Source organism: Hydra vulgaris, chromosome 02 (genome assembly GCF_038396675.1).
Source record: "Hydra vulgaris chromosome 02, alternate assembly HydraT2T_AEP".
Classification (NCBI taxonomy): Eukaryota; Metazoa; Cnidaria; class Hydrozoa; order Anthoathecata; family Hydridae; genus Hydra; species Hydra vulgaris.
The window spans coordinates 69,177,324-69,189,937 of NC_088921.1; the positions used below are offsets into that span (position 1 = coordinate 69,177,324).

The 12,614-nt window shown below is 25.3% G+C and overlaps 1 protein-coding gene and 1 long non-coding RNA gene across 2 annotated transcripts in view; one reads left to right on the forward strand and one right to left on the reverse strand.

Moving 5' to 3' along the window:
• The window catches only part of LOC100200510 (neurogenic locus notch homolog protein 1-like), a gene marked incomplete at its 5' end in the record, with an annotated part of 131,557 nt that overhangs the window by 61,847 nt on the left and 57,096 nt on the right, over positions 1 to 12,614 (reverse strand). Inside the window, 1 exon segment of the mRNA NM_001309709.1 lies at positions 6,842 to 6,894. Within this exon segment, the coding sequence (NP_001296638.1) occupies positions 6,842 to 6,894 (53 nt within the window).
• The window catches only part of LOC136077135 (uncharacterized), a 33,107-nt gene continuing 28,928 nt past the window's right edge, over positions 8,436 to 12,614 (forward strand). Inside the window, exon 1 of the long non-coding RNA XR_010636855.1 lies at positions 8,436 to 8,530. This is a non-coding gene — a long non-coding RNA (uncharacterized LOC136077135). The remainder of the gene's footprint in view (positions 8,531 to 12,614) is intronic.

Below are 12,614 nucleotides of genomic sequence, written 5' to 3' on the forward strand. Positions count from 1 at the left end.
TGTAAGTTTGAATATAATGTAGCCATATGAGCCTTCTTAAATATTTACCTTTCTTTCTTCTTTCTCATTGCAATTTGTCTTTGTTGTTTTATTTTAATTTTTTTGGATTCTCTCATATCTGTACCACCAATATGAAAAGTTCCAAAGCTGCCAATTTTAGTCCTCTGAGAGTGGATAAATTGAAGCTCTAAAATCAGTATTTTCTCATCTCTCTTACATTTACACTTAATATGAATTTTTTCTATACATTCTGAATCACATTTGTATTCTGAACAAAGGATTAGTTTACATTTGCAAAATAAGATGTCCACAAGCTTGTCTAATTTTAATTTAAATCTTTCTTTTTCAGCATGTTTTCTAAGTTAGGCCTTGTCTTAAAGCCTTAGGCTGCTGGCAAATTACATATGCGTTAAGCAAATTTTACTTACCCCTAAAACAATTTCCATTAAGTGACTTTTTATCATTTTTTAGCTTTTAAGCTGATTATTTTATTGAAATATTTTGTAACAGAAAAAAAAATTGTTTATAGTTAACGATAATTTTTTGTATTTTTTGTATAGTTATCAAATGAAACATAAAAAAACAACTATAAAAGAAATAGATAATATAAACTTTTGTTTATCATCTCACGAGCACAAGAATATTTATACAACTTTTGACTGCAATAAAAAACCTAAATTTCTATCTAATAAGAAACAATAAAATTAATAATAGAAAAAAGGTTAAATTATATACTTTAACCTTGAAGCAAATATTATAATTATATAATTTAATTCTGATAAAAAATACATGATTTAATTTAAAAATAATTTAATAAAAATACATAATCTTATTCTGATAAAAAATATATATATTGATTTTGATTTAAAAAATATATACTTTAATTCTAATTACAAAAATATATTTAAGTTTATTAAAATTAAAGTTAAAGCTTGGGTTTAACTTAACTGTCAAATTTATTTTAAAACATTGCTAAATATTGTTCAGTATTTAAATTTTATTTATTGTTAAAAAAAAAATTAGCTCATTTTTATCGCAATTGTTTTTACGGTTTTCCTTCCTAAAGATTTTTTTTTTACTCAAAATTAAATTTAATATTTAAATTAAATTTATTAATATTTTAATAATATATTTTAATATACTTTTTATATATTTATATATTTTATATATAATATATTTAATATATTTTAATAATAATATTTTATTAATATATTATTTAAATTATATTTAATATTTAAATGTGTTCCCAGCCTGCACCAAAAATTTTAACAAAACATAAGTTAAAATTTTTTATAATGCAAGTTAAAGCGCAGCGATTATTTTAATAAATGTGTGATATAATTTTAATAAATGGCATTTGGAAAAATAATCTTTCCTTTCGCAACAAAATTGCTAATAAAAAAATAAACTTTTTATAAATAAAGTAAATAAAATAACGAAATTTAAAAAAATGATCATTTTTAAAAAATTTAACATTTTTTAATTTATTAATACAAATGTCTAGAAAAGAAATAAACTTGTTTATATCAAACATTTTTAAAAATGTAATATTAAATTTAATTATTTAATATAAAAAAATTGAAATAAAATAAACATTCCTTAATAGCAATAATAAAAACCCAGTTAAATAATATTTAACTCATTTTAAGGTAATTAATATTATTGCAGTAATTTAAAAAAGTTAATGTCTTAAAAAAATAAAAGAATAAAGAGAAATTTATGACATCAAATTCACATTAGGCTAATGCATTAAGCATTTTTTATTTAAAACAAGGCCTGCGCGTCTAATACTAACATCAACAGCTGACTTCCATAAACACTTAAACTTATCAATTATTTTTTCATGAATTACAACAGGATATGTAAAAATTGCATTTGCTTTTATAGATTGACCAAGTAAAGTGGGTAACATATCAGTTACTACCTGATCTACAGTATAGTTTCTTATATTTTTCTTATTATTTTCTTTTAGAAATATACCATATCTTAGCATATTTCTAGCTGTTGGAAGCTCATTGTATAAAAACCTTTTCCATTCCCTACAAGTTTGCTTATTTTATTCATTAATTTCTTGTTCTTATTGACATTTTTAATAAAGAATATATGTTTATCGGCACTTTCCTTTTGGTCCGACTATGAAGTATTAATTAATTTTTGAAAGAAAAAAATGACTACTAGCATATTATTGTTTATAACCAAAATAAATGAAATTAAAATCAAAATTTTCACTTTTTTTAAAAAGTGAAAAATGTTTTTTTGCTACTGTTTTTTCTTAATTTGAAAAAATATATTTTATTTAAAAAACAGCATACCCTAGTGCCACAAGGCTCTGTTATTGGCCCTTATTATTTTTATTTATATTAATGATTTGCCTGAGAACTAAATATTTCAAAGATGTATGCAGATGATCCAAAAGTATTATCAAGGGTTGATTATGAAGCGAGTGTTAACCTATTTCAAAATGACCTAGATAAAGCCATCAACTGGTCCAACAAATGGCTTTATAGTTTAATTTTGAGAAGTGTTTAATAATGCACTTTACAAAAAGCAATCCAAAAAGAATTTATTTTATGTAAAATATAACTTTAAGTACCATTGTTGCTGAAAAAGATTTTGGTGTAGCATTTACCTCTGACTTAAAATGGAAACATTAAACTCAATGTGCAAGTAAAGCAAATAAAGTTTTCAGTATGTTGAGGAATACATTTCCAGGTTTAAAATTATATACTAAACTTTTGTGAGACTGTTAATTGAATTCGCTGTATCCGTGTGATCTCCATGTGTTAAAAATTAAATTAATCTTTTAGAAAAGGTACAGCATCGTGCTGCAAGAATAATATCGCCACTAAAAAAACTCACATTGACACTCACATATACAATAAAAGAGCATAAACGACTGATCGTATTGACATGCATTGACACTCATATATATGATGAAAGAGCATATATGACTGATTGTATATGTTCTTTAATTGAAGACTTTTATTTATTTACACTTCACAACAACTAGTTAAAAAAAATCTTTTTTATGACAAAGCATTCTTACATAGTAATAAAAAAAATGTTTCACATAACAAAGTATTTAATATTTAGTATCTTTTTCCTATATTGTAAAGATCAAAAAAAAAAAAAAAGTAAGAAAACTTCTATAACTTCTTTATTTGAAAATTATTTTGCAAAGAAAAAATAGCTACAATAAAGTAATGTCTTTAAAAAAAGGTTTCACATTATTTTTTTTTTGTTTTCTCTTCCAAACTTTGGACTGCCTTTTCCAAAATTTTAATTTAAATATATTTTTCTTAGCTCTTCCTTTCAAACCGTTTTCTTTAATTACTAAACTTATATAGTTTTTTTTTTCTTCCTCTTTTATGGTATTAATAATCTCATCTAAATTGTTACAAAAATCTAGTAAGAACTTTTTTCTTTAATACATCTCTGGCAGGCCCGGATTTACCTATAGGCAGACTAGGCACTGCCTAGGGCCCCAAGATTTTGGGGGCCCCCAAGCATCAGGAGATCCAATTCCAAAACAAATAAATATTTGAATTGAAAACTTTTGATAAAAAATCAATAATTGTATTGAAAAAAAATTGAACTTTATATATTGTGAGTTTGCACATAAATGTTCATAATTTCAAATTATTCATTTGAAAAACATGTTTTTTCTACGGGCGCCATCTCTATAATATAAGAATATCTGACTTTTTGCTTTATTTTAGAAAAAACTAAAAAATGAAGAGAACATATGAAAGCAGAGCTCAAAAACGTAAGAAAAAAGCTGAAAAAGATGCGGAAGTCAAAAAAATTCCAAATCTTGATCAGTTTTTCATTAAAGTAAATGGAAATGCTACTGGATTGGAAACAAATAATTTCTCAGCAATCACTGAAACATTAACTCTAGCTTGTTGTGAATCATTTCCAATAAGTGCAATAACTTTAAATTATCTGAGTGTTCAAATTAATAGACAGAGTAATGCCGGACTATGGGCTGATTTGTTTAAGAAGGATGTTGAACTATGGATTCAAAAGGGGCCTGAAGTCTGTCAGAATATAAATGACACATTTTTGGCTTCAAAAACGTTGTATGCAGAAAATGATTGCTATTACTCAAAAAACCTTTTCACTAGCAAAAAAGCCAATGTTGAAGAATTTAAACGAGAATGGTTAATATATTCATCATCGCTAGGTAGTGTGTTTTGCTTTGTGTGCAAGCTGTTTAAAGTTTTTCAGTTCGCCCTAGCAACGCATGGATTTAGAGACTGGAAGAATTTGTTTTCATCGTTAAAAAGTCATAAGAATTCACCCAACATAGAGAACCTTTGGGGGCAAAAGCAAAATGTTTTGGGAATGTGAAGCCATAAAACTTTGTTCTTTGTAAGAACATAAAACTTTGTTCTTTGTAAGAACAGTAACAGTGTTCATATATATATATATATATATATATATATATATATATATATATATATATATACATTGCGATTATATGCAGTAAATACATAAAGATGGATTACATAAAAAAAGATTATATATTGTTATTTTTCTATTAGTAGTGTTTTATTAACGATACAACAATTAAATGTCTTTTAACCCAACACATTTTGTTTGGTTTTTTAAATAACACAAAAATCGAAAATTGTGTCATTTTTATTTATAAAATTTAGTGTAGCAGGTTGCAAACTAGAATTTGCTGACAGTTTTACATACCTTTGTCATATTGTGAAAAAATGATCTATCAGATAATATTGATATAAAAAGAGATGAAAAATCTATATACTTGAACAAATATGTTGCTAGGATGATAATGATAAAAAAAAGAGTTGAAAAATATCTATATTTGAACAAATATGTTGATAAGGTATTTTTACAGGTATTCAAGCTTAGTTAAAGTGATATTTTTCCAATCATATTTCATTGTTGCAGTTTAGAACTTAAATATAGCTAAAAGCAAAATGTCCACTCGCCTAAAAAGTCCATTTTTCAGCTATTTTTTTATCTAAGATTAACAACATATAAGACCAGACGCAGGCAATTGGTTGAAATTTAATGATTTGACCCAGTAATAAATTTATGCTTTGCTGATACGCAGCTTATAAATCTGATTTGTCTTATTGCAATGAAAGATATTTTAAATTGACATTATAAGAGATGTTTTACTATTAATATTACAGTGACACTTAAAGAAAATACCACGAAACCAAAACTGAACAATATAGATAATTAATTGGTATGCTGAGTGAAAAAAACACTTCTTATATATACCAAAACAAGATGGTTGAAATGTTAATGTTGCAATATATTATAGAAGATTTCTATGCTAATTTCTTATGTTTTAAATTACAAAACTATTATTTACATTATTGAAACATTTTGGGATATAGAATTATGCTTTTTTAAACAATAAAAACAATTTTGCAGTTCTCCCTCTGGTCTCTGGTATTTTTGGCTGTGTCAGGGAACCAGAGTAAATATGTTTTAACAATTAATAAACATCAATTTTTATTTTAAAACTTTTTTTTTGAGGGGTTGGAGGATGGAGAAGTAGACACCTTACCCCTACCTACCTTACCTACTGGGTAGACACCTTACCCTTAAGTCAGTGTATGCACCTCTCCCAAATATATTTTGTAATGCAGTAAAATTTAATTTTTGATATTTAAATTAGTTTTACTTGTTCTAATCAATAAAAGCTTTTATAAGAATTACCATGGCCTACTTAAATTGCACATCCTGATTTGCATTTTCTGTAAAAATTAAGAGGCCAGATGGAAAATTATTTAGTTATCATCCATTCAAAAAAAAAAGTGCTTAAAACATTAGCAATATTTTATGAAACAACTGCAGCTGCAATATTGAGTTATTTTCCTGAAAGAAATAATGCTTATCATTGTTATATAAGTTATTTATCACACATAATTAAAAGCAGAAATATAATTCACCAAATCAACTTAGCAATGCTGCTGTGAAAGATGATAACATTTCCATACTTTATAGAGAAACTGCTAACTGTATTGAAATTTGATCAAAATGAAGATATTTTACATTAACCAAACAAAATTCTCATGCTCGAATTATAACACAACAAGCTACTGTATCTCATGTGAATGACTTTCTAGAAGATGGCTATACATTTGTTCTTACTTCCAAGAACTCAAGCTTTTATGCATAAGCCGTGAAAAAACTGGCCCCTTAATTATTCAAGTAAAGTGCAACAAATAAGGTTGTGTAATTGAAGTAGGCCATGGAATTACACATTTTTTTAAATTACGGTGTGTTTAACTCTCACCACCACACCCAACCTTGACTCAAATTTGGAATAAAATAAAAAAAAATTTCAAATATAAAAATTATAAATTTAACAAAAACTAATAATTTTTTAGAATAATATGTATATTTTGGATGATTAAAATGGTGGTTCAGTGCCTCTCTAGCAACCTTAATATGCCCAGCAGCTAGAGGACATGTTACATTTGTAGCCCACTATTACATCTATCTTTTGATACCAATTTATAGGCATTTAGATAAGAATTGACAAAGTTATATCAATTTAAGTCAAGAAAAACTATATTTTTACCACAGTTTTTTAAACAAGCCAATATAAATTTAAAAAGTTTTCCTTAAAACCTCATAACTTTTATTGGTTTATTTGATTTTAAAAATTTGTTCACCTTTAAAATATTGCACTAAAGATCTTTTTAATGATATATAACATTCTAGTTTTTAATTAGTTTAAAAATTTCATGTAACATAGTGAATATATCCTATATTAAATGTTTAAAAGTAATCTCAACTTTTATAAATTCAGTAAAGAAAACTTAATTATAAAAAAAATTTAAACTTACACATTTGTTTCATTGAAACATGGATTTTCTTGATCATCACATTGTGTATTTACCACTATAAAAATAACAATCAAAAAATACTTTTTAAAAAAATAAAACAATAATTAATCTAACAATATAAGTACAACTTAACATTAGACATTTTTTTCACATTTTATTTAAACAAGTTTATTTCATATAACTAAACTTTGTTTTAAAGTAAATTTAATTTTATTCGATTAGTAACTTAAACTTATTAATAAGTAATATATATATAAGTATAATATTAATAATATTAATATAATATTAATATTAATAAGTAATACATATAAGTAGGTAATATATTACCTATTAATTTAAAACTTTTATAATAATAGAATTTTAAATAAGATTAATTTCTCTATATTTGATTTGATTAGTGGCTTAAATTTATCATATCATAATTTTAAAAAAATTTAAACATTATTTTAATAACTATTAAAATAATGCTATTTTCTTTTTTTTTTTAAATATTTAAAGCACAAAGCTAGTATTTATGCTTTAAAATTAAAATTTTAAAAAATCATTTCGATAAATCAACATGTAGTCAAATTTTTAGAAATGAAATTTATGCAATCTAAATGTACTATCTTGATTTAATTTCATTTTGAGACAATTTAATATAATATAATAGAAAACTTCAAAATCTATTACGAAAAGCTAAGAATTAAAAAATAAAAAATATAATGAATGTTTATTTAATTTATTTTTATATTTAAATAATCATTTCGTATGTTTTAAAAAAAATTTTTCTTTTTTTAAATTGACATGACTCTTTTTTGTTGTTGTTTGTTTGTGTTTTCCTATAAAAAAGATGTTGCAATATAACACGTCTGAGAATCAAAAAAATATATATTAATATATGAGATATTATGATAATATCTCATATATTAATATATATTTTTTTGATTCTCAGACGTGTTAAATTGCAACATCTTTTTTATAGGAAATTATAATAATTATGATAGGATTTCACTTTCATTTTTTTTGTTTTTGCTAAGTTTAAAATAAAGCGCGTTTAAAAAAAGTCCATTACATGCTTCACAGATTATTTTCACGTATTTATAATAATTTTTAGATTACATTTTTAAATTCTTTACATTCTTCAACGATCTGTGACAATAACATATGATCTTTAACGTTTAGCAATTAATATTAAAATGGATAACTCAAATAAAACTGTTTTTTTGTTTTATTGATTTTCAAATATTAAATTAATTATTGATTTAAAGTCTATTACCGTAAAACGGAATATCTCAAAGTTAACAACCTTCTTCGTTATTGTCAGGAAAATTACACAAAATCATACAACCGCAGTTTGCTAACAATAATAATAAACAACTAAATTTTTATTATACTTAGTATAAAAACGCGTTTTACGCCGCGATTGTTTAGTTATTACGATAACAACCGTAATAAGCTGTAAATAATAATTCTAAGAAAATTAACATCAAGACTATTATGAAAATGCGTGTTTATCTATAAATAAGTAATCAAACAAGAAATAATTATCTAAAACAAAAAAAATTATAACAGTTAAATATTCATGATAAGTCTGATTAAAATATTTTAGGAGATGTGCAATAACAACAAGCTGGCGCAAACAATATAATAATATACTTACATAAAAGTTTTAAAAGAATCAAAAACGCGACACTAACTACCATTGTAAAGTAAGTTGACATATCAATAATATAATGTTGATATACGTTATGACAAAACTCAGGGGGTTTTAGAAACATAATATATGATTTCTTTTGAATATAGTTTATTTTAAATAGGTTTTTATTTTTAACAAATAAATTTTTGTTATATATTTTGTTTAAACTTGTGTATAAAAAATAAAAATAAAAATAATGATAAACATTCTAAAGTAAGACAATTCTTCTTATTAAATATCTTTCGTCTGCAATACAATTCCTCTTACTTACAATACCTTGCGTGTTTTTTTACCGTAAAAATTATACTTTGAACGCATTTTTAAACGTTAATACCGAAAATAGACGCAGCGTGTTTTAAGAAAAAATTTAATTAAAAAAATTGAAAAAAAAACTATGAGCACTTTTTTAATGTTGTTTCATTGAGATAGTACTTGTTTTTTGTTGTGTATTTTTTTCTTTAGTTTAATATGCAAATGATTTAAAATAGTGTGTCATGATCAAATATTTTTTCATACAAAAAAGATTTTGAAGTTTTTTGTTGAGATATGGTAGTTGTTTTTTTTAATTCAACTAGTATTCAGTATTGCGTTGATATTTTAATTAATTTCCATATTTTTTTAAATATAGTTTTTAAGCTATAATACGGAAAAAAATCTAAGTGAAATTAAAACAGAAAAATGTAATTACTTCCGTAGAGGCTTATATTTTAAATCTTTAAAACAAACGCAACGTCATTTTGGTGTCAACAATGATTGGAATTTTCTTTAAATCAGTGACTTTTTAAGAGGCTTTTAAATAATGATTTTTTTTTTCTTCTAATCTTTTTTCAAGTGTAATTCTTAAAAGGATTTAAGTAGTGCCAAATAAAAATGCCATCACGAAATGTTTGCCTTGAACTTTTCTTGATTTTTAAATGTCATTCAGTTTTTTTACATAGATTTTAGTTGCTATTTCCGTTCGTTCTGTAATGTTTATTTTGTAGCCAGAGTGCGTTAGGAATGTATAAATGTAAATAAGACGTGTATTTAAATTTTTTCTAAACAACCTATTCAGGGCCGACGACACAGGATTCGAAGTGGAAGGGCATAATCGTCAATTTCTAAAAAAAGACCTCTATATCAAGGGGTGGATCCAGTAATTTTTTAGTTTTTGATATAGCTTACTTCCAAAACATGGAGCAAACTCCAAACATTTATATGTTTACACTTATTTTAAATAAGGATGCTTGGCAAAAAATTGCGATAATTGGAGTCTCGGAACAAAAAAAGCCCAAATATTTCGCACCCCCACCTGCCCTAAACGTGAGAGCAACAAGTTGATAAAATATTTTCTGTACTTTTCTTAGCTAGACTTATATTCATTGACAAATTTTAAGTTTTAGAGTATAATATTTTAGCATTGAAAAATTATGATCATTTAAAGTTTAAACTCCGTATCTATATCTAGAAACTTCTGTAAAGAAAAAAAAAGATTCTTTACAAAAAAACTTGGGAGCTAGTGTCCCCTACTTGTCCCCCTCGGTGTTGTCAACCTTGCTATTCCGATGGGCCAAGTATCATAAAATTTTGAGGTTGATGTTATCTGTTCATGAAGTTCACACCGCAGTGAAAATAGTTTATTAAAAAAAAAAGTCTACAAGAAACGATTTGCATTTATGAAACTATCAGTTATAGCATGAGTTTTAAAAAGATTATTTTAACGTTTAAAAATAATCTCGGTTTAACGGAAAACTTATTGGTTGATGCTCACAATAGGTAATTTCCAGATATGGTAAAAACTTTAGATTTTGCAATATTGATACTGGTATGAAATGTTTTCTCAAAAATTACAGTAATCGAAGCTCCACTTTATCTAATTTGAAAGGAAAATAATTTTTTTAGAAGACCTAAAAGACATCAATTAATTAGAAAATTAAATCATCATCTCAGATTTTTTGTTTGTAATGCGATCAAATAAAGTTTAAAACTATTACTACTTGGGGTGAATTTAATAATGTCATAACTTTTGAACGTTAAAATTTTAATTCGAAAGAACTTTACATGTAAAGTTCTTTTTTCATCTGTATTTATATCTGTATTCTTTTTTTTTTTTCATCTGCAACAGATTAATTTTAATCCTTTTAATAACAGTAAACTCTTCATTTTAATGCTATTACCGCTACTCATTTTTTAAAAAGCATTAAGAACATCGGGCCCTAAATTTAAGATCAATATTTAGTTTAACGTAATTAAACCATATTTTAACCCATAGGTAACGTAATTAACCCATATTTTAAATTTTTAATGTAAACATTAAAAATTTAAAATATGGGTTAATTACGTTACACAACGTTTAAACTATAGGTGTACATCAAAACCTCTGCTAAGGGGCCATCCATACATTACGTACACAAAGATCTCCAGATTTAGATTCCACCTTCCCCACCTTCTTCCTCCCTGTTGCACCTCGTACATTTTTATACCCCTCCCCCTCCCATGCGTACATATGCTTAGAGGTCTTAACCCCCCACCCCTCTCCCCAGCTAAAGTTACTATTATAATGCGTGTTGACAAAAATTAATACCGAAAATACTTCCGAGAAATAAATACCCTAAACCTGAAGAATTTATAATAATCTCATTAACATATGTTCATTACAAGTATTACAGAACAGAACTTAAGTTGTTCCCTATGTTGTTAGACAACTAAAAATCTGTAGCATTTCAATGTCAATCATTTCAGATATTTAAAGTTTAGTTTCCTTCTGGCTCTGTCTCGAATGCAGTTTACAGTCATTAAAACAAATTTCGAATAACTGGCATCTCTCAGTCCGACTTATCAGCAGATAACATCATAACCGTGTCTAATTCAATTAAAATATTGTTTAAATTGCTTTAAATTAGGTTTTAATCTTATTAAAGTTTTATTCATAAGTAAGCTTAATTTCTTGAAATAATTTAACAATAATATTAACTTATTCGAAATTATTTTTCTCCTTTTTATCCATTAATACTCGCAAACGTGGTCACTTTTTTTTTGCGCTGTTCAACATTTATTATCTTAACAGGCCATGAAAATGAGCGGCGTTGACCTTTTATTAATGGGCAAGTGAACGTAAACTGCCTCCTCAATTTTTTCCGTTTGCGTACATACATTTGTTAAACCTTCTCCCCCCCCTCCTTCCCTCATGCGAACTCGTAAGGAAAATACTCAACTATGAAAACCCCTACCCTCCCTCCCTCGGTGCATACGTAATACATGAATGGCCCTTAGTATATGGGAGATAAGGGCGCCGTAGCAGTATTTTGTAAACTGCGAACAACCCAATATAGATAAAAAAAACTTATTAATTACTAAACTAAACTAGAACAATCTGTGTTAAAGTAAAAATAAATGTTTTAATAAAAAAAATTTATGAACATGATATATTTCAGCATTACAATAACTCTTGCAAAAGATCAATTTATATGAGTAACATAATTTACATTTTTTTTTTTTTTTTTTTTTTTTTTTGCGTGTAATTTATTTCGCCGTTAAAGAATGTTTACATTGCATATACATATATCAAAATACATGGCTGGATCAAGAAGAAGCCACAGTTTACCTTATCGCCGAGCCCCATATATATATAAAAAAAATTCTAGATATCTGTAACATACAATTATATATAAAAACATAAATCAGAATTAAAACAGAAAATAACTAAGAAAATTGACAAATTCAAAATAGTAAATAATTAAAAGGTGTTGAAATGCTTACAACCGCTAAAGTGTTTAAGAAATACTTAAACAAAATATTTGAATAAAAAATAATAATATAAAATTTCATAATTAACATTATCACAAGATGAATTTTTAACATCATCACTTAAATTTCATTGATATAATTAAATTTGTTTTTATTTGATTAAACCTACTTTAAAAGAGACATTTGAAGTTGGATAAATTCCCTGAACAGTAATAATCGTTTTGATTCATTTTTAAATTGCTCTAATGTAGTCTAATTTTTGTTGACAGTCTTTGATATCTGAAAACTTTGTTGAATATTTATAATTAATTTTATTAAAATAAGTTGGAAAATTTTTGGGGGACAATCCCATTTTTGTTTTAAACATAAAC